The sequence below is a fragment of the Triturus cristatus genome, chromosome 4_1 (assembly GCF_964204655.1).
Source record: "Triturus cristatus chromosome 4_1, aTriCri1.1, whole genome shotgun sequence".
NCBI classification, from domain to species: Eukaryota; Metazoa; Chordata; class Amphibia; order Caudata; family Salamandridae; genus Triturus; species Triturus cristatus.
The window spans coordinates 1121171332-1121191793 of NC_140585.1; the positions used below are offsets into that span (position 1 = coordinate 1121171332).

Genomic DNA, 20462 nt, shown 5'->3' on the forward strand with positions numbered 1-20462 from the left:
GCCTTTCAGTGACGACATACGACCTTGCAATATTCCAGTTTTGCAGGAAGTCCTCTCTGCCCTTGTTGTCCATGGGTGCAGTGCTGTCTAGAGATAGGGACCTCATTACATGTTGTAGCATTGGATGTCAAGAGATGGTGGCCGACACATGTGATCCCCTCCGTTTGCTCTGCGCGTCTGTTGCCCCCTGTTCCAATGGGGTTGGACAACTGCCTATTCACCCTTCCATTCCCCCGTCTCACTTGTCCCATATGCACCCGCCCCCCTCTAACCATACTGACCTGAACCTTGCAGTTTCCCTACTCATCGATATGCCCCCTCATTTTGATTGGCTCTGTTCCGGCTTGCCCTTCCCTCATCCCCCAATGTTTGCATGGATCATTGCTATGAACCCGTGTGGGGACTGGCTAGTAGGGTCAGGAGCCCCTGACTTCCGGCCATGCTTTGGAATGCGTCCTTTGGCTCAGTCTTTGATTGCCCTGGAGAAACTCCCCAGCATCATTTGCAACTGCGTCAGCCTGCCCCACCTTTCCTGTCCCCACTTACCATCAAGCCCACATTTGACCTACCTATCTATGCCCCTCTCTAGGGTGACCAACCGTCCGTAAATTTCACGGACCGTCCGTAATTTGAACTTCACGTCCGTTGTCCGTGAGGGTCCCTTTTACCGATGCCTTTTGTCCATCATTTTAGGCATTGCAGGGAACAGCACTGTTCCACAGCATGAAGCCTCAACTCCTTGATGGGGCCGCCTGCACTCATCCTCGTAGCACAAGAGCAGCCCCACCCCACCCTATATCATTCTTTATGCCACATACAGAATGACAATGGCCCAGTGTGGGCTGCAAAGCATGTGGTGGGCCCAGTGGCGTAACGATAATTGAGGGGGCCCCCCTGCAAGGTACGTGGAGGGGCCCTCTCCGGACTCTTTCAGGAGCTCTCTGGCCGAAGTGCTGTGCTGAGTGGTCCCCTGGAGCTTGGGGGCCCCCGCACTGCGGGGGCTGTGTGGGCCTGAGTTACGCCCCTGGGTGGGTCTCCCCCAGCCTCGGCCTAGGGCAGGGCATTCTGTCAGATGGAAGACGGTGAAACAAGTTAAAAAGATGGGGCTAGAGTTCTTTCACAGTCTCATCATCTTAGAACTGATGCATTTTCAATATTATATTTAAAAAAAACATAGTTGCTGCTGTTTTATTTTATGCAACTAACAACCATTGACAAAGCCAATAGTTCTCGCTTGTTGTAGGTGTAACTTTACTTGTTGTGCTATATATCTGGATACAATGACAGGAGAGGCAAAATACCAGTAGGGAGGCACACTGTACTAAGCGCAGATTTTTGGCTTGGGTGTTTTAAGTCACACCCTTAATTACATCAAACACCCTCTTTGGCGCGAACCCCCCCCCCCCTCCCCCCCCCCACTTTTTTTCATTCCTCTTAAAGCCCTGGAAACACCACCATGTCACAGTCACCACATGGCCTGGCACTGTGCATCATGCATGACTTATGACTTCCTCTTTTTCAGATTGCCTATGTGCAGGGGCATAGTGAACCCTACCCCCACCCCTTACTTTAGGATCTACAGCAAGGGTGAAATTATTGATGGGCCTCTTCTGTCTGCAATTCTGCAGAGAAAGGCTCATCTCATAATTAATATGAAAAGCTGGGCAAGTGAGTAAGTGAAGGGATAGATAGATGGCTGGATGGATTAGTGAAAGGGTGAATGGATGAATGAAAGGGTGAATGGATGGATAATGTGAGAAAGGATATATGGATGGATGAGTGAGTGGAAGGATGGGTGAGAGAAAAGGTAAATAGATGGATGTATGGGTGGAAGGGTAGATGGATGGGTAAAAGAGTGGATGGATAAGTGAAAGGATGGATGGATGAGTGAAAGGGTGGCTGATGGGCAGGTGAATGTGTTGATGGATGAGTAAAAGGGGTGGATGTAAGGATGGATGAGTGAGTGAAAGGGAGGGTAGATGCACAAAAGGATGGATAGATGAGTGAAGGAGTGAAAGGGTGGATGAGTGATAGGGTCAATGGATGGATTCATGAGTGGATGAGTAGATGGATGGATGGGTGGGTGGATGGATGGAAGGAAGGATAGCTAAGTGAAAGGGTCGATGGAGAGAGAAAGGGAGGATGGATGGATGACAGAAAGGGTGAGTGGGTGGAAAGATGAATGACTGGGTGGATGGATGAGTAAGTGAAAGGATGGTTGGATGGGTGAAAGGGTAAATGGCTGGATGGAGTGGATGGATGGGTGGAAGAGTTGATGGATGAGTGTACAGATGGATAGGGTGAAAGGGTGGATGGAGGGATGGATGAGTGAAAGGGTGGATGGAGGGATGGATGAGTGAAATGATGGATGAAAGGATACATGATGGATAGGTTTGCAAATGGTTGAATATGTTTGGATAGGGATGGGCTTACTTATATACTATTCCATGACCTCCTCTGATGTGTCTGTAAAACGTACCTTTTGTCCCGATGTTTTATCCTGAATTTTGACCTCCTGTCCTGAATTCTTTTCCTGAATGTTGACCCTTTGGCCTGAATTTTTACACTCACCGTCCTGAATTTGCACCCATGCCAGTTGGCCACCCTACCCCTCTCTGATTCCTTGGCTCCATTAATTCTGCATTTGTCCACTGTGTCCCAGTCATCCTAGGGGTCCCATTGCCAAGGCATCCTCCAGGTAATGGTGTCTGAGGTAAATGGTAAAACGTTTGAAAATATATATCATTGGCTGATGCACCATGGGGAAATGGCGATGTCAGGCATTAATTGGTTGATAAGGTCTCACCATTTTAAATTTGCTTCTCCATTATTTCCAAGTAAGTTTAGCGAGTAAGCAAACCAAAGACCTTCGTCATTGCAGGGGCTTAGGGTAGTTATTTTGTCCTCTGACATTTTACAAATCTTACAAGGGACTTTCACTTCTTGGAACATATATCTATATGGGAGCTTTTTTAAAACACAAAGGATTTTCTTTTCAGGCACCGTCAGCAACGCAAGGTCAATTGCTGTGTGCCTTTTAAATCAAACCTGTATTCATCAAAGGCTCAAATTTTACTACAACTATCTAATTTAGCAACTCTTAGCATGCACCCCAGGCTTCCCTGTGTTGTTATCCCAGGTATGAGCAATCTTGTTCAATTGCATCTGTGTTGACTTTATAACTTTATTCCTAGAAAGTGGAGAACTGTCTATTTTCGAAAACACATGAATTAACTTTGTTAATATTTTCCAGGAAACTGAATAATGCTCTGCTCCTCTTGTGAAATGCATTTGAGGTATCCCCTTGAATGCAAGTATTGACTAGGAAAATGTACAGTTCCGGACATTCCTTTTAAACTTTATCTTAGTTACCCCCATAAGCGACTATGTACGTTACATATATAATGCATCAGCATTTACCTTATACTTATTTTTCTGGTAATTTAATATTTCTCCATGTTTATTATCAATTGTATCTCTGTTCACCTCTCTACTTCTCCCTGCCAGCAAACTAACATACACATACCTACAAACAGATAAACTAGGGGAACACACTTTATGTTTACCCCAAGCTTTGTTTCTCTAGCAGGGGCAAATGCTGAAGGTATGCAAAATTATTGGGAAACATCCATTACAACTCAGGCATTACAACGCAATGCCTTTGCAACACAGTTAATACAACACAAGTTCCATTACACCGCATGCCATTACACACATATCCCTCACTGACCAGCACCTTCCCTGAGGTAAGCACCCAGTGGTGTTAGAATAGTAATTTTCGCTGTAATGGAACATGCGTTGTAATGTCTTGTGTTGTGCTGGCATGCGTTATACTGGAAGTTGCGTTGTAAAAACCACGTTGTTGTTATTGTGCTGTTTAAAACAATAAAACTTGTTTATCAAAAAAAAAAAACCACGTTGTAAAGGTATGCGTTGTAATAGTTTGTGTTCTAACTTCATACATCCAAAATTATCATCTGAATTACTCCCATTCATTGTTTCAGGCCAGTCATATGGCAACCATGTGCCTGGCAAATCACTACACTCTCATTCCTCAAGTCTTGTAACGGTATCCATACTATGATACACACTCCCAAAGATGCTTTCACTCTTCTTGTAGAAAATAATCCCTGACAATGGCAATTGATCCTTTGCATTGAGTGATTACTTCCAACTCACATCTTTCCTATTACTTCTAAGTCTGACATGGTGTCAAGAGCTGGATGCGATTTAGGTCTGTTGAGTGTCCTTTGAAAATGCCTGAAGAAAGGGTGACTCTTCACAGTAGTCATGGTGCCACCTTGCACGGAATATTATACACAATAGAAAAAACCTACTTCAGCAATTTATGTAAATCTTGGTTGATGATGACTGATAAATAGCAAGGCACTAAACTCCCTCTGACATCTAGAAGGAGAAAATGCCCACGCACAATAAAGGTTTCAGATTTATATGATCCAAAATTGAGTTGGTCTAAAATTGCTTGGAAGAAAATTAACAGTACAAATAGCAAAAGCTAATAGGGCAACAGAGAAAGAAAAATTCCCAGGTAGTCCAAATCTGCTGGGAAAAATCAAGGACAAAAATGAATAGCAAGGGGGCGTTGAGCTCGATGAATGCAATGGATCCCCACTTTCAAAGTGCTGCCTTTTATATCGGTAAACAAAAACTAACTGCAGATGAAGAAACTCTGTCATATCGTGGATTGGGAAGTTCCTAGGATTGCCACTGAAGAGACTACTTTCTTGGATTAAGCACTTTATACGGCACAGCTCTGCCTTCCCCCAGGAACACACGGTGTCCATGATCCAACAAAGAAGAAGCCAGGTTTGACATTCTGTGTGCCATTCGGTAATCTGGTAGTCGGCTACTGCAGCACAGGCTTGGAATCATCCTCTACCCACGACGGGACCTTCTCACAGGTGCAGCGGAAATGGAGTGACTACAACAAACAGAAGGAATAACTTAATATGTTATTGCATCATGGGTGAAACATAACTGACAATGTATGAACCAGAACAAATGAAGAAGACAACCAAACCTTCTTCCCAATATAATAAGAAGTCAGAATCCTTCTTCGGCATTATTTTAGAATGATGTAAAGCTTTTTGAAATAAGTTGTCTATGTCCTTTAATTGCACCAAACATTCTGTACTAGCTAGAATTAAAGGATCTATTTGACGAGGTGATGCAAAAAACCCTGGATAGAAACCTTGCATGCAACAGAAAGGTGATACCTTAGTAGTACTAAGATGAGCATTGGTATAATAAAACTCGTCATTGGTTGTTGTGAAAACCAATAATTCTGAGTGGCAATACAGTAACATTGCAAATATTACTGCAGCCTTTGATTAGTTCACTCTGTCTGTCCGTTGTGTTGAGGATGATAACCAGAGGACAGAACTTATTCTATTCCCAACGTATTTCATATTGTCTTCTAGAAGTGTAATAGATACTGAGTACCTCTATCATAAATGATTTTATGAGGTAAACCACGAAGATGAAAAATATTTTTGTCAAAAAACTGAGCCATTTCTTCAGCTTTTGATAGCTTTTTGAATAAAGAAAAACTGGCCACCATTACAAAAGTATCTACCACCACCATTTTCACACAATATTCTTCAGTAGGGGGAAGATCAGTAAAACAAATGTCGAGATTGTATGCCATGGTTCAATGCCCACCTAAAAAGCTGCAAAAATCCAAAGGCTTAGAATGTAAAGGTTTATGCCAAGCACAAACATGGCAGGTAAATACATATTCTTTCAACATCAAAATGAATAGCTAGCCACCAAAAGGCTCATAAAACCAAATCCAAAGTAGCCTTAACACTGCTATGGCCATAATTGACTGAGTCGTGACACATCTACATTAATGTGCACTGTAATTCATTTTTAGAAATAAATAGAGTTCCTTAATGTGTGTTTAGCCCCCACATACTTGCTCAGGGGGGAATTAATCCCAGATTTACTAAGATTTTATGCAATGCATTGCAGCATTCAAATTAACGGTGCTGTTTTGAGCAAAGGGGAAACACAGTACAGCCCCATATCTTCAAAGATTGGCCTGCTGCTTGTATTTCCCCCTGTTTGACATACAAACCCTTTGCCTTGCCCAAAGCACAGCTGTGTGCCACAGCACAGAGGTTATGGTCGTAATTAGGATTTGTACATGAGGCATTCTGTTCCAGGACAGTTTCCTATGCATAGACACCTGCAAAGGGATCAGGCGCATTTGAATGTTTTGGGCACTGCAGCACAGATGCAATGTGCCAGTTCTCAGGGACATCAACACATTCCCCCTTGCTTGTGTGTGCTTCCACTAGGCATTAGTTTTGGACACAAAGTTGGGTGAGACAATCTTAGTTGATTGGGCTTTGTGTCAATTCCTATAGGGATTTATACTGACCCGCCACCACTAATGCTCTCTTTGTGCAAAGCAATGCAAAGTGAACTTGATGCTGTAAAATGGGTGCCTTTCCCATGCAAAACAACTTGTGCGCCAGAAGCAAGCCACTGCTGCATCTTTGCACTGCTTTGTGTTGTACTAGCGCTGTAACAAAGCTATAGTATATCTGGGCAACAGTGTGATTAAAAGGCTCAAAAAACCTTAGGCTGCTCTGCTACAGGGCTGAAATATTTAGTGATATAATCAATTCTGTGGGTTTACCTTTGTCCATGTTAAGAAGATCCTGAAATACAGAACCGCATGTTTAATAGTAAATCTACTAGGCCTGGTTCACAAAAAAGGTTTAAATTCACACTATTTTGCTAATTGACAAAACATTCTTGGTTCTATATGTGCAACCTACGCGTGTCATAGTTATTAGGACTTTGAAATCTATTAAAGAAGCTATCCTATACCTAAAATTCTAATTCTCCTGGTGTATATACATAGATTTAGGAAATTAAAGAGAAGTTCTAGCCAATCCGTTTTTTGGTCATTGGCAGGCCCACAATACAATATCATAGAAACACCCAGTCATTATATGTTTAGGTACTGGCTAATACATATTGTATACTTATAGCGAGTTTTGGGTCAGCACCTTGGTCACATATTGATAGCATTGATGTCCGTCCCACTTCCCTGATCCTGAGTAGATAGCTTTTCAGTGCATGGCAGGGACTGCTTCTTCTCTGTCTCTCTCTCTCTCTCTCTCTCTATTTCTTGCTCTCCCTCTCCCTGCCTATCCTTCTCCGAATCTCATGCCTGCCCCCCATTTTTGCCCCTACACAGTTTGCCCTGCTGCCCCATCCCAGTTGTTTATTTTATTTTTGCTGCCTATGGAGTTGTGATTGAGCAGCATCTTAAAATGTTTTTCTGACCACTCCAAAATAGCTACCCTAGTGGCCATCTGTGCTTAATTTGAGCCAGTGGTTTCCAGTGCTCAGCACCGGCACTTAATTGTCAACACTGGCGCTTTTGACAGTCTTCCACAAGGTGGCGCTGTGTAGCTAATTTAGAGATGACCAAAACAACAGTTAATTATTTATTCAATATACATTAGAAATGACTATTATCTGCTGCCCAAGCCACTCTTATAGCTTTGGGTGCCTGTAATAGTCCAAATTGTGACACTTGTGGGAGTGTGATGGTTAGTAGTTGTGTTATTACTATCACTGGCCCAATGACAGGGGCAATGTGGCTGGAAGCTGCAGTGGCTTCGTGATGTGAGCGCTGACGCATTTTTTTTTGTGTGCAATTTAAGCGCTGGTGGCCATCTTTAGTTAGGCTTTACAAACCTGTTTAACATGCTCACTGTGGATGCACACACATTTTTGTAAGCTATCTAGGACAAAAAAAGCATTGGCAAAGCCTAGTAGGTTTTTCATTCAATACCTATTAGCTTTAGCAAAGTATGTCTCCCTTATAATTTATGTCGCTTTTCCCAGCTTTAAAAGCTTTGAGGCCACTCCCATCATCTAATTTGTCCCCAGTCTTTAACTATATTTTCATACCTGATATGTTAATAAACTTCCGAATAAAACATTTTTTTTATATTACAGGTGCGGATAAGCTGTGGGATCTGATTTTTGTGCAACATAGGAAGCATAATATGAATTGCATAAGCAAAGAAAACCTCACACAACTGCAGCTTTACGAGAAGGTATACACATGATTTGCTTTGATCTTAAACGATTCCTCTTGCATTAGAGTAAAGATGCGTGTGTTTTCATCGAACGAAACACAAGCTCTCCTAAAACATATTTCCCATAGTTCAAAATATGCCTAAATCTAGAAACAGAAAACAAGCAGATTTACAAAGATAAGATTATACAGGAACTTGTCAGAAATTGTTAAACAAATAATACAATTTTCCAAAAATGCATACCCTTTCAGGACTGCACATGCATCAGCAACTTTAGAGAACCACAACAAAAAAAGCTTCAGCACCCTGGTATCATACTTGAAAAAATAAACAGGATTTATCTGTTTTTAACCTGAACGGGAATCGACGTTTTGTGCATGCAGGTAGCAGGTCACCATTCGTGCGGCACACAGTGTTCCAGTCATACAGCACACACACGCACACGCACACATACACACACACACACACACACACACTCTCTCTCTCGCTCATACCTGGAGAAGCAGAGGAAAGTAAGGCCAACAGTTTTGTGAGCCCTGCACTACAATCAGCTGCCACCTAAGGTCAGTGTCTGCATAGCTTGTTATGCAGAGGTAGTATTTCACCTGAACTATATATCTGGTTGCACTTTGAGAATGTCATCATTAGCTCCAGTGGACTCATAGATTGGTGTAGGGGAAGGCCATAAAACGACAAACAGGGCGAGAGGGGCACAGCTCTCCAAGTCCTAGCGAGAGGGGCACAGCTCTCCAAGTCCTAGCCACGAGTGGACTTTCGGCCTTAGAGAATGCACCTCCGAGGGTATATTTACCATAAGGGCTACTTTTGTCCAAGGGAGACAATATCATCTGAGAAAACCTTCAAGAAAATGATTCAGTATCATTATGTGATTCCATTCTCTAATGCTCCACAGTCAGTTCCAGGCCGGGTTTCTGGTCCAGTTGGATTTAAACACTCTACCAGAGTGTGTCTTTTAGCTGGCAGTCGCGTTTATATCTCCCCCGCCTTGTTCTTTCCCTGCCAGTCTGCTTGCCGCAAACTACGCTCCCTCTTCTCGCTGTTCATGGTGGCTTGCCCCCATCCTCTCTTCCTTCGGCCGTTTGTTGACCTTGTTGTTTTGCCTTCACCGTCCTTCCCTCCATTTGTTATCCGTGTTGGCTTCCACCACCCTCCCACATTCCCTCCATTTGTTGTCCATCTTGGCATACCCCTTCCCTCCCTCTGTTCGTTGTCTTGGTTGGCTTGCCCTGCCCTCTTCCCTCCATTGTTGTCTGTGCTGGCTTGTCCCGCCCTCCCTCACTTCATTTGTTGTCTGTTCTGGCTTGCCCTGCCCTCCCTCACTCCATTTGTTGTCTGTTCTGGCTTGCTCTGCCCTCCCTCCCTCCGGTTGTTGTCTATTCTGGCTTGCCCTGCCCTCCCTCACTCCATTTATTGTCTGTTCTGGCTTGCCCTGCCCTCCCTCCCTCCAGTGTTGTCTGTTCTGTCTTGCCCTGCCCTCCCTCCCTCCAGTTGTTGTCTATTCTTGCTTGTCCCGCCCTCCCTCACTCCATTTGTTGTCTGTTCTGTCTTGCCCGCACCCTCCCTCACTCCATTTGTTGTCTGTTCTGGCTTGCCCGCACCCTCCCTCCCTCCATTTGTTGTCTATTCTGGCTTGCCCTGCCCACCCTCACTCCATTTGTTGTCTGTTCTGGCTAGCCCCGCCCTCCTTCCCTCCATTCAGTGTCTGTGCTGGCTTACCCTTCCCTCCTTCCCTCCATTGTTGTCTGTGCTGGCTTGCCCCGCCCACCTTCTCACCATTCGTTGTCTGTGCTGGCTTGCCCTGCCCTCCTTCCCTCCATTCATTGTCTGTGCTGGCTTGCCCCACCCTCCTTCCCTCCATTGTTGCCAGTGCTGGCTTGCCCCGCCCACCTTCCCTCCAGTCATTGTCTGTTCTGGCTTGCCCCGACCTCCCTCCCTCTATTGTTGTCTGTTCTGGCTTGCCCCATCCTCCCTCCGTTATTGTCTGTTCTGCTTTGCCCCGCCCGCCCTCCCTCACTCCATTGTTGTCTGTTCTGGCTTGCCCCGCTCTCCTTCTCTACATTCGTTATCTGTTCTGGCTTGCCCCGCCCTCCCTCCCTCCATTATTGTCTGTTCTGGCTTGCCCCACCCTCCCTCCCTCCATTATTATCTGTTCTGGCTTGCCCCGTCCTCCCTCACTCCATTGTTGTCTGTTCTGGCTTGTCCCGCCCTCCCTCCCTCCATTGTTGTCTGTTCTGGCTTGCCCCGCCCTCCCTCCCTCCATTGTTGTCTGTTCTGGCTTTCCCTGCCCTCCCTCCCTCCATTTGTTGTCTGTTCTGGCTTGCCCCGCCCTCCCTCCCTCTATTGTTGTCTGTTCTGGCTTGCCCGCACCCTCCCTCCATTATTTGTTGTCTGTGCTGGCTTGCCACGCCCTCCCTCCCTCCCTCCATTGTTGTCTGTGCTGGCTTGCCCCGCCTTCCCTCCCTCCATTGTTGTCTGTTCTGGGTTTCCTCGCCCTCCATCCCTCCATTGTTGTCTGTGTTGGCTTGCCCTGCCCTCGTTCCCTCCATTTGTTGTCTGTTCTGGCTTACCCCGCCCTCCCTCCCTCCATTGTTGTCTGTTCTGGCTTGCCCCACTCTCCCTCCCTCCATTGTTGTCTGTTCCGGCTTGCCCCGCCCTCCCTCCCTCCATTGTTGGCTGTTCTGTCTTGCCCGCACCCTCCCTCCCTACATTTGTTGTCTGTTCTGGCTTGCCCTGCCCTCCCTCACTCCATTTGTTGTCTGTTCTGGCTTGCCCTGCCCTTATTTATTTTATTTATTTATTGAGTTTTATATAGCGCTGGCTAGACCCGGAGGTATCAGAGCGCTTTACATGAAGCACCACAAAGTTACAAAATTACATCAGTTAACAGGTTACATAAGTTACTAGTAAAAAATTTAAAGAGCATAGGAGATGAGATAAATGGAGCGTAGAAGGGAAGTGTGAAAGGGTAAGAGGGAGAAACGACGGTGAGACGAAAGTAAATCATCCCCAAGTCCGGCTGGGTAGGTGACGGCCTAAGGGGAAGTCCAAGGCCCATCTCCTCTTTAGCTATCAGGTAGCTTCACCGGGCCAAGGCCAAATAGCTAGGTCTCGGTTAAAAAGCAAAACATTTTAAAGAGCATAGGAAGACGAAAAAAGCGGTGTAGAAGGGTAGGGGGAAGGGAAAAAGGGTAGGGGGAGAAAACGACAGTGAGACAAAGGAAAGTCTGCCCAATGGCTGGCTTGGTAGGTTATGGTCGAGGGGGAAATCCACAACCCAACTCCTCTTTAGCTAACAGGTAGCTCCACCGGGCATCGGTCAGCTAGATAGGTCTCAGCGGTCGGAGGAAGATCCCAAAGTTAATGTCATGGTGGGTGAGCCAGGGGGGAGGGTGGTGGGGGAGCACCCCTAGTCTCGCTAGAGTAAGCTCGAAGTGCCAGTCCAGGGAGTCCGGTGTGGGTGGAGGGGTGTTAAGGGTGAGGAATAGAAGAATAGAAGGTAGGAGCCTCGGTGTTTAGTCCATTTGTGTGGAGGCCATGACGAGGTCTCCCTCCCTCACTCCATTTGTTGTCTGTTCTGGCTTGCCCACCTCCCTCTCTCCAGTTGTTGTCTGTTCTGGATTGCCCACACCCTCCCTCCCTTGGTTTTCTAGAGGGTGCTAGTCTATTTTTATCTTTCTTTAAGTGTTTCAAAATTTAAACATGTGTTCCACGTGTGATAACTCATGCTGCTACAAGAAACTGATTAGGACTGATTCAATCTTTAATCTTCAATCTTTAATATACAATCAATGACAACATTGTATGTTTGGGAATAAAATCTATCTCTTTACAGCTGCCATTATTGCTTGCAAGTGTCTTCAAAGATGGTTCCATGAGGCAGACCTTTGCTAACTTGGAAAGGGTACTACTCAAACTTCTGGTGGCTGCAGAGAGAGTCAGCAAGATGCATCCCTCAGAATCAGGACCAAATACGCACAAGGGGTAAGCAGATTCGGCCCTATAAACGGCTACCCTAACATGCTCGCCTGACACCATGTTCAGCTGGGGCTGTGCTAGAAAAGTGTGGGACAAATGCTATGTTTAGTTGTTTGGGCAGCGGGGTGCAGATTTCCATTGGGAACTCCCAACTTCAGGTATGAAAGTCTGAATTTGGCTAACAAAGTCATGTTTATAATGGAAGAATTACTGGGAAAAAAGCCCAGCCAGTGCAATAGTACTTTAATCAAATACAATCTAAATTTCGTACTTGGATGGGCGCCATTTTAGACATGCTATGGGTCATATAGTTTAATGCAGCTCAGTATAAGGTGCATTGTAAGGCAAATCCCGTTCTACGTCTACATTACAGATATTCTTATTAATTGTGATATGTGCGCAAGCCTCTAGTTACGACATGTGTCGCAACTATGAGTACTGCGAGTAGCACAGCACCACCATGCTTCAGACACATCAGTCCTACCAAAATGGAACATGTAAACACTCCTGGTAAATAACTGGACATGGGGGTTTTGGTGCATTAACACCAAAAGCTGAATTGTATACCCCATGTTGCTGGCAGTAATTGCATCGATAAATTCCAGCACCTGCGCCGGGACACTCCTCGGAGTAGCTGTGCGCGTTAGAAAATTAATTAACATAACATAACATATCAGGTGCGATAAATGTCACACCCTTCTCTGAGCTGAGCTTACTCAGGGCCTAAGATAGTTTTCTTTGTGAGGCCTCCATATAAAGGTTGACAGAGGGCAGGGTATAGATTTCTCTTTTAGTGGCACTGGAAATGTTTGCAGTTGGTTCATTATGCTATCAACTTTAATTACAAAATTGTACAATAGCATCTTTCATGAGCTAACCTTCATGTAATTAATTCATCAAACTTTTTTTCTATTCATAGAGATATTTTCCAAGGAAAGGACTCAACCAAAGAAGGTAACCCCCTAGGTAGCATTCATATTTCTGAAAAGCGAGAAGACAAAAAACAGTAAGAGAATCACCCTGTGAAGCATTTCCAAAACATGTGCTTTAATAGTCTTATCTACCTTTCTTGTGTTTACAAAATGGTTGTCATCGCTGTTTTATTGGATGGGGCCTAACTGTATTTTTTACCCAAACAATCTTGTCGATTGTATTGTGCTTCCTGTCCTTGAGACCCTGGACCCCAGTCTGCTGACTGGTAATCCTGATTACAGTATTGACCCTTTTTCTTGTCCAGGTCTTAATCTGTGAGGGTGACCCACACCCAGACAAAGGCTCCAGTAAAACCTAACTTAAATATACACTGTTTAAATAAAACTTCACCCCTTTCCCTCAAAGGGATGTTTAAAATATGTGGCCCCTTCTCAGCACACTTCTTGTACATACCGAGAGGATGTGGCGTAACAGCCAGAGCTGCCGACTTCGGAACTGGGGAAACAGGTTCAAGTCTCGGCGCCGGCTCAACATCGTTGTGATTCTGGGCAAATTAATTAATATCCCCGTCTCTAAGAAAGCAAAAATGTATCCTTGTGTAATGTAACTCGTGCTCATGTAAATCGCTCCAATACCTTTGGATCGACTTGCCTTATATAAAACTGCAAAAAAAAGAACATTTTCAATAATGCATCTCTCAGGGAGGGTGTGGAATACAGGATTGGGCAAAGAGCACAACTCAGAGTAATGAAGATTATCGGTAAGTAATCAAGGCATTACTGGTAAGTAATCCAGGCATTAAGGAGGTATTACGCAGTAGTGGTCAGAGAGCTTTGCACCAGGCTAGTAGACAGGGAAAGGGAAAGGATAGAATTTAGGGGGTGGACAAAAGGGCTTCAAGCACTGGACTCTGCACAGGAGATGGAACAATATGAAACTTGGCAGCTCTGCCTATTTAGGAAGCGTGGGTTTCACAGTGGCCAGGTGGCAGGCTGTGACACACGGTTTCACACCTCGCCCACACGGCAACCTGAAGAAGAGGCACATTCACACGGTGACCTGGAAACATTTTGCTAAGAATACGTTTCTAGCTCAGGCGTGAATGCATCGCTGGGCTTTTTTTAACACTTTCCCAGGGCATACGAGGCTCCTCTCTGGATGACTGCTTTCTTGCGATGGGGGAGGGTGGATTGCGTCATTAGCTTAGTGTTAAAGGACTAGGACAGATGCTAAATGTACAGAGAGAATGAGGGCTGAACACTGAAGGTGGAAAGAAATACGATAAAAATGCAGACATGCAAGTTTGGTTGCAGACTGTTTACATTTCCAAAGGGACACTACAAGCCATTCTACAAGCTGCATTTCCGGGAGAAAATCTTTCTCTGTAATGATATATTTTAAATCACCTAACATTTTATTTGCACATCGGCTGCATTTGCCTTGGGGGAAGTGAAAGCGTAACTTCCCTCCGTAAAAAATGACTTGTGGCCCGCGCCACCGTCTGGACTGCACGGGACAATTCTCTGGGGCTGGTTCGCTAAATGGCCGCACGAAATGGTCTTCTTCCAAGACCATGGGGCCTTGTTGTTAGTTGGGTTATGTTTGTAGCATGCTTTGGCTCCATCTCCTGGTCCTTTCCAGAACCTCCCGCCATAATAAAATAGCTTATTGACCACAACAACCATGCAACTGAATTATGTTATTGTGCGGCGGCGGTGTTTTCCGCATAATTTTGGATTTGCCGCATTTGCCACTTAATCCATCCCCTGCTGGATATTTTGCATATTTTAACACCAACAACAAACACCAAAAACCTGATTCTAGCTGAATAAGGATTACAAGTTTCTGAAATGTGGGAACTCGTATTTATGCACAGTGGAAGGCCCCTCGAAAAGGTTGTTGACTGGTCATCTCTCAGTTCTTTATTGCTGTATTTGATTACTACAGTGGTGCTGAGGTGAAATCTATCACAAAATGTGCTGCATTATGCTACATAATCTGCCGTTCCATGTCTCATAATCTAGTGAACCTGCCACGTAATTTGGTGCTCCCTTGCGGCGTAATTCCAGTTGCCATCACCACAACATACAACAAGCTTTGGCAAAGCCAATACGTTGGGCTTTAACACCTTAGCCACTGAAACATTTCCTGCTTCAGTGTTGTCATTTTAGCCTGATCTATCTATCTATCTATCTATCTATCTATCTATCTATCTATCTATCTATCTATCTATCTATCTATCTATCTATCTATCTATCTATCTATCTATCTATCTATCTATCTATCTATCTATCTATCTATCTATCTATCTATCTATCTATCTATCTATCTATCTATCTATCTATCTATCTATCTCTATCTCTATCTATCTATCTATCTATCTATCTATCTATCTATCTATCTATCTATCTATCTATCTATCTATCTATCTATCTATCTCCATTGCTTTGTTGTATTGTTTTCCTTCAGAATACAGCAATTGGTCATTGGTAAACTTCCCTGTGACTGATGGCATGCTGCTGTTTCTCAAGAGGCACATTCAAACATCACCAAGTAGTACCCTGTGCGCCAGAGGCTACTATCGCAATGTGTGCTTTTTAAGACTTCAAATATTTTTGCTTTCAGGTAATTATTTTTATATATTGGTGTGGTCCCAGCAGTTCCACCATTAATAAACTGTTGCAAAAGCAGTGATGAAAACAAAACAAGGACTGGCAAAGCCAAAATGCTGGTAACTAATGCCAATTGGATTGGCTTTGCCAATGCCTGTTTTGATATTTGGCGCGCTTTGCACTTAACCTTTCAAAACTTTTGCCACTAAAGGTATCCATACCAAATTTACCTAATTTTTCGCCATATGTTGAGCATTATATTGGTACAGAGAGTTTGTGGATTCAGCTGGAGGGGGATGAAGAATATACTCAAAATATAGCAACATTTTGTTTTCTAGAAAAATGGGAAAGTGATATGCAAGAGAGAATAGTTTTTCTTCTAAAAATGGCATCAACAAAAGCTTTGTTGTGCTAATATCATTCTCCTAGCTTTCAGAACAAACCAGACTTGCGGACTTGTAAAAAACCCACTATTTTTACCAGAGCTTTGCATTTCTCTAATTAGTAGTCCTTTTTAGGTCTCGACTGACCCAGCGCATGCGCTGGTCTGGCGAGACTTATTGAGAGGGCTCCAAAAAGTGCTACCAGGCCAGCCTGGAGCTACAGTGCATGTGAGCGGGCGCGTGCGCCGCGCTTTACCGCAATTACTTTCACTTTAGCGGCCGCTTTGATGTTTGATCGTGATCGCGATCACTTTTACTTTCGCGGCCGCACGGCCGCTTTGTATAGCCAATAGGTCTCGCTTTTGGGACCTTATAAGTATTTAGTTAAGCAACTGTTGCATGGCTAAACACTTATAAGGTCCCAAATGTGAGACCGATTGGCTATGCCAATGCTTGTTCCTATTTTTTGTGGTTTCAGCTTACTTGCAGTTTGTGGTAGTCCTTCTTCCAATCTTTTGTGGTCTCAACTTACTTGAAGTTTGTGGTGGAAACAGCTGTGATGCCCACTGGTGACCCTGGAAAGCTATACATGTCCAAACGAGACAAAAGTCAGAATTCAGCAAGGGATTATGTGTGTCAATCGTTTCTGATTCACTCAAAGAAACTAATCATTGAAATAAAAAACAATGGAAAAGAATAGGAAAAATAGAAATAGATGACAACATTTTCATCTGTACTTTTTGGCCCTTGTGACCGATTTACAAAAGTAATGTACTGTTATGTCGCTTAGACACTTCTATAGGAATACAGAGATACATAGTATTTGTTGGTTTTCCAAAACACAGAATACCCAGAGACAAACAACTGAGCTGCAGCTTGTAATGATTTTTCATTGTGTTCTGGCTATGCTTCAATTCATATGGTAAAATCGAATGAATGGTAAATAGGTGTGTAGGAAGCGTATACACTTTTGAAATGTTCCCAAGATAGTTAGTTTAGGAATAGTGGTGATTTGTACAACTCTGAATTCGGGGTTACCCATATTATCATGTGATTCAGAAGGCCTTTTGCACAACATGTTCTTTCTTGCAGAATGGCTTAAGTTTAGAAGCCAAGAATGGAGAAAATTAAATTGATGATAATTATGTGTTCCCACACTGCGCTGAATAAAAATGGTACCTGACTTTTGTTGGTAGGCTTAGTGCTTGCAAAATGAAAGGCCCCAAATGCAATTTGGAGACATAACATGTTCCCTATCAAAATCAACCCATTTTGGAGATATAGGAAGCTGCGGTATTTGGGCTTGCGCTTAGTCGCCACCCATAGAAACCTACAAAGCCCAGGTATTTCTAAATACTATACAACCAAGGGGGGAATATAGTGTGGTGTGACTTATGTGAATCCCACTATGTTTTCCTTCCCAGAATGCCTTGCAAACCTCAAAATCATACACTTTCCTCATATTTCTGTTTTTTTTTTATCACACTGAAACCTGCCCAGTTGGCTTTGCCAATGCTGGAAAAAGGATGCAAAAAAGCATTGCACTCTGTATAGAATGCATATAGGAGATTCGGAAATGAATGTGGCAAACATAGTGATGACTGAGTGTACGTATCAGATGTAAAACAGTCCCTCATACATTCAAATAAAACCCCTTTAGGGAAGGTGGAATCATACATCAAATTGACAATAGCATAAGGTGAGAGAGTAATACTTCTGTGGGTGAATCCAAAGCCCAATCTTTGTGTAGTTTAAAGAATTGGTAACATTATATCTTGCAGAGAGCTGCACTCTCAAGCCAGATCTATAAATTATATTAATTATATAACTATGGTGCAGTTTAACAAATTGGAAATGGCAACAGCCTTATAGGCGAGAGCATCTCTTCAGTCACTGGTGATTTTAGGGATTCATTGACTCTTCATACATGGACTCTGTCACTCATTCATGCACTTATATATTCATTCACCTACCCACTGACTGAGGCTTACCTACACTATGAGGACTGATCTGGTTCTTACAGTCTGGGTTATACATGCTCCCTCTCACACACACACACGTGCACACATAATAACATACCTATTATATGAGGACCGGTCATTGACTGTAATGAAGTGTGTATTTACTATTCTAACTCCACCCACACTTTGATAGTAGGGTAGGTTATAAAGCAGACCGAGGCAAATACAACTGCACTTTTAGTTTTTGATACAGTCGCTCAAAAGTACCTAAACACACTACTGGGTCTGGTCCTCCTAATGCACCGGTCCTCACAAAGATAGTATTTGTCTGGTTGTCACACATAAACACACACACACACACACACACACACTCTCTCTCTCTCTCTCTCTCTCTCTCTCTCTCTCTCTTTTTCTCACTCAACAGGCACATGCAAGATACATTAAAAGAAAGGAGAACAAAAGAAAACATGCCTGTACCTAAACATGGTCGGCGTATGCTTGCAATAAAAAGTCAAATGAAATCTAGCAGCCAGCAACCATCGTGCAGTGTTATTGTACACAGTATATCATTGTTTTAAAATTTCAAAATAGCCACCACATTTAGAGGCAGTATATTGGCCAACTTGAAGCGGATGACGCACTATGGGCAATACCATTCTGAGATGGCTTCTAAAGTGGGATGTGGCGCAAGGCAGGTGAAATGAGCAGCAAGTGAGCAGCCTTGTAGATCTAAAAAAAAAAAAAAAAAAAAAGTTGACATAAAAGATGACTATGAAAAACGAGTGCCTTGTCCTACCATTATGCGCACCGAAACCCATTCATTTTCATGCAGGTCAACACATGCCGTCGGGAAAAATGCAGTCACTCACAGTGAAATAGAACCAGTGGCTGAAGTGGCTGACCTAATGCCCCACTATCGTATGCTGTCATGGGAGGAAACAGAAAGTGAATGACAATCAACTAGCTTATGGCTGGAAGAGGGGTGAGAATACATTATGAGTAACTGTGTAATATGGCTCAAAATTGGCATTGAGGGGTTCTGGTGACATTTACAAACCATGAGGTTGAATGCCGAGTGTATTATAAATGTCGTCAGAACCCCTAGATGGCAATTTCGGGCTATTTTATACTGGTTACTTGTTATGTGTTTTCTATATTATATGTTTATTTTGGGGCAGTTAGCACTGATTGGAATTAGAATGTTTGGACTTTGTTTACCTTTCTTCAACGCATTGCTGATAAATTAAGTTGCAATGGTGACAGTCAGTGGGTTTTCTAGCTTCAGCACTTACCACATAATTATGGATTTACTGCATTTGCTATATAATTTGCCACATAATTGGCAGAATTTGCAGATTTTACGAAAGAAATTCTATCTCAAATAGTTAAAATAATACCGACTTAGAACATGCTGCATAATTCACATTTTTTGCTGCATCATTTAGATAACTTTGGCCCATTTGGTCTTTCAAATCCTAGTAACCATGACAATATTAAAGCTCTGCAGAGTGGTTTGGGGGCAATCATTATGATGAAATATGTATTCCCATATTCCCATACCACTGCATTTTGAGCAATAACATATATACTCACACACATGAGTAATTGTGTATATAATATATACACACACACACACACACCCACCCCCACACACACACACACACACGTGCGGTAGCCAATAGATAGTTATAGTTAGAACCTTGTTTCCATAGGAAAAGCGTTTTTTGATTTGCCAATAACTATGGTGCAGTTTAACGAATCTTCATGAAATTTTCAAAAACGAATTGTTCCCTCAGGTCAACTCCTGTCTTGAAAGTTTCGGGGTGATTCGTCAAGCGGGGGCTGAGAAAAAAGGGGGGACCCAAGACATGTTTTCTCCATGTTAATTTTAATAGGAAACTTTAGACACGGCTACAGCCTGAGCTGCTGAACGGAATTACACCAAATTTTGCAGGGAGATAGCTCTTGGTCCAGAAAGCACGCTTTTTATTAAATGGTGTAAATCCGTTCAGTAGTTTTTGAGATATTTAAAGATTCACAGATATCGATATTTGAGAATTGTGAGATCTGATTGGCTGAGCCCTCCCGAGCACGAGCTTGCCTCTGATTGGCTGCCAACACTTCAAACCAGGGAGTGTTGGCAGCCATCTTGTGACTCGGTACCGAGGGTGAAGGAAAAAGTGAGAGGAACATTAAAAAGAAGAAAAGGGCGCAGGGTAAAACACCCTGACTCCCTAGGCCTGGTCTGGGGGTCCCACAGAGACTCCCAGGGCCCAAAAAAGCATTTTTTTAAAAAAAAAACACCGGATTTGCGCACCCGGCGCGACTCCAGAAGAACATTAAAAAAACAAAACGAAGCCCGCGCATTGTTTTTTAAAGCCCCCGGGTGGCCCAGGTCCCGGGGGCAATCCTGATTTAATATTTATGTGCGGAGGCACATGGCCCCTCTGCAGCCCTGGGGACCGCCACCTTCCCGGGGCTTTACTATTT

General features: G+C 43.6%; 1 protein-coding gene across 1 annotated transcript in view; it reads left to right on the forward strand.

Moving 5' to 3' along the window:
* The window catches only part of CPED1 (cadherin like and PC-esterase domain containing 1), a 269952-nt gene that overhangs the window by 82852 nt on the left and 166638 nt on the right, over nt 1–20462 (forward strand). The window contains 3 exon segments of the mRNA XM_085654157.1: nt 8005–8105; nt 11941–12089; nt 13003–13037. Coding sequence (XP_085510283.1) covers nt 8005–8105; nt 11941–12089; nt 13003–13037 — 285 coding nt within the window.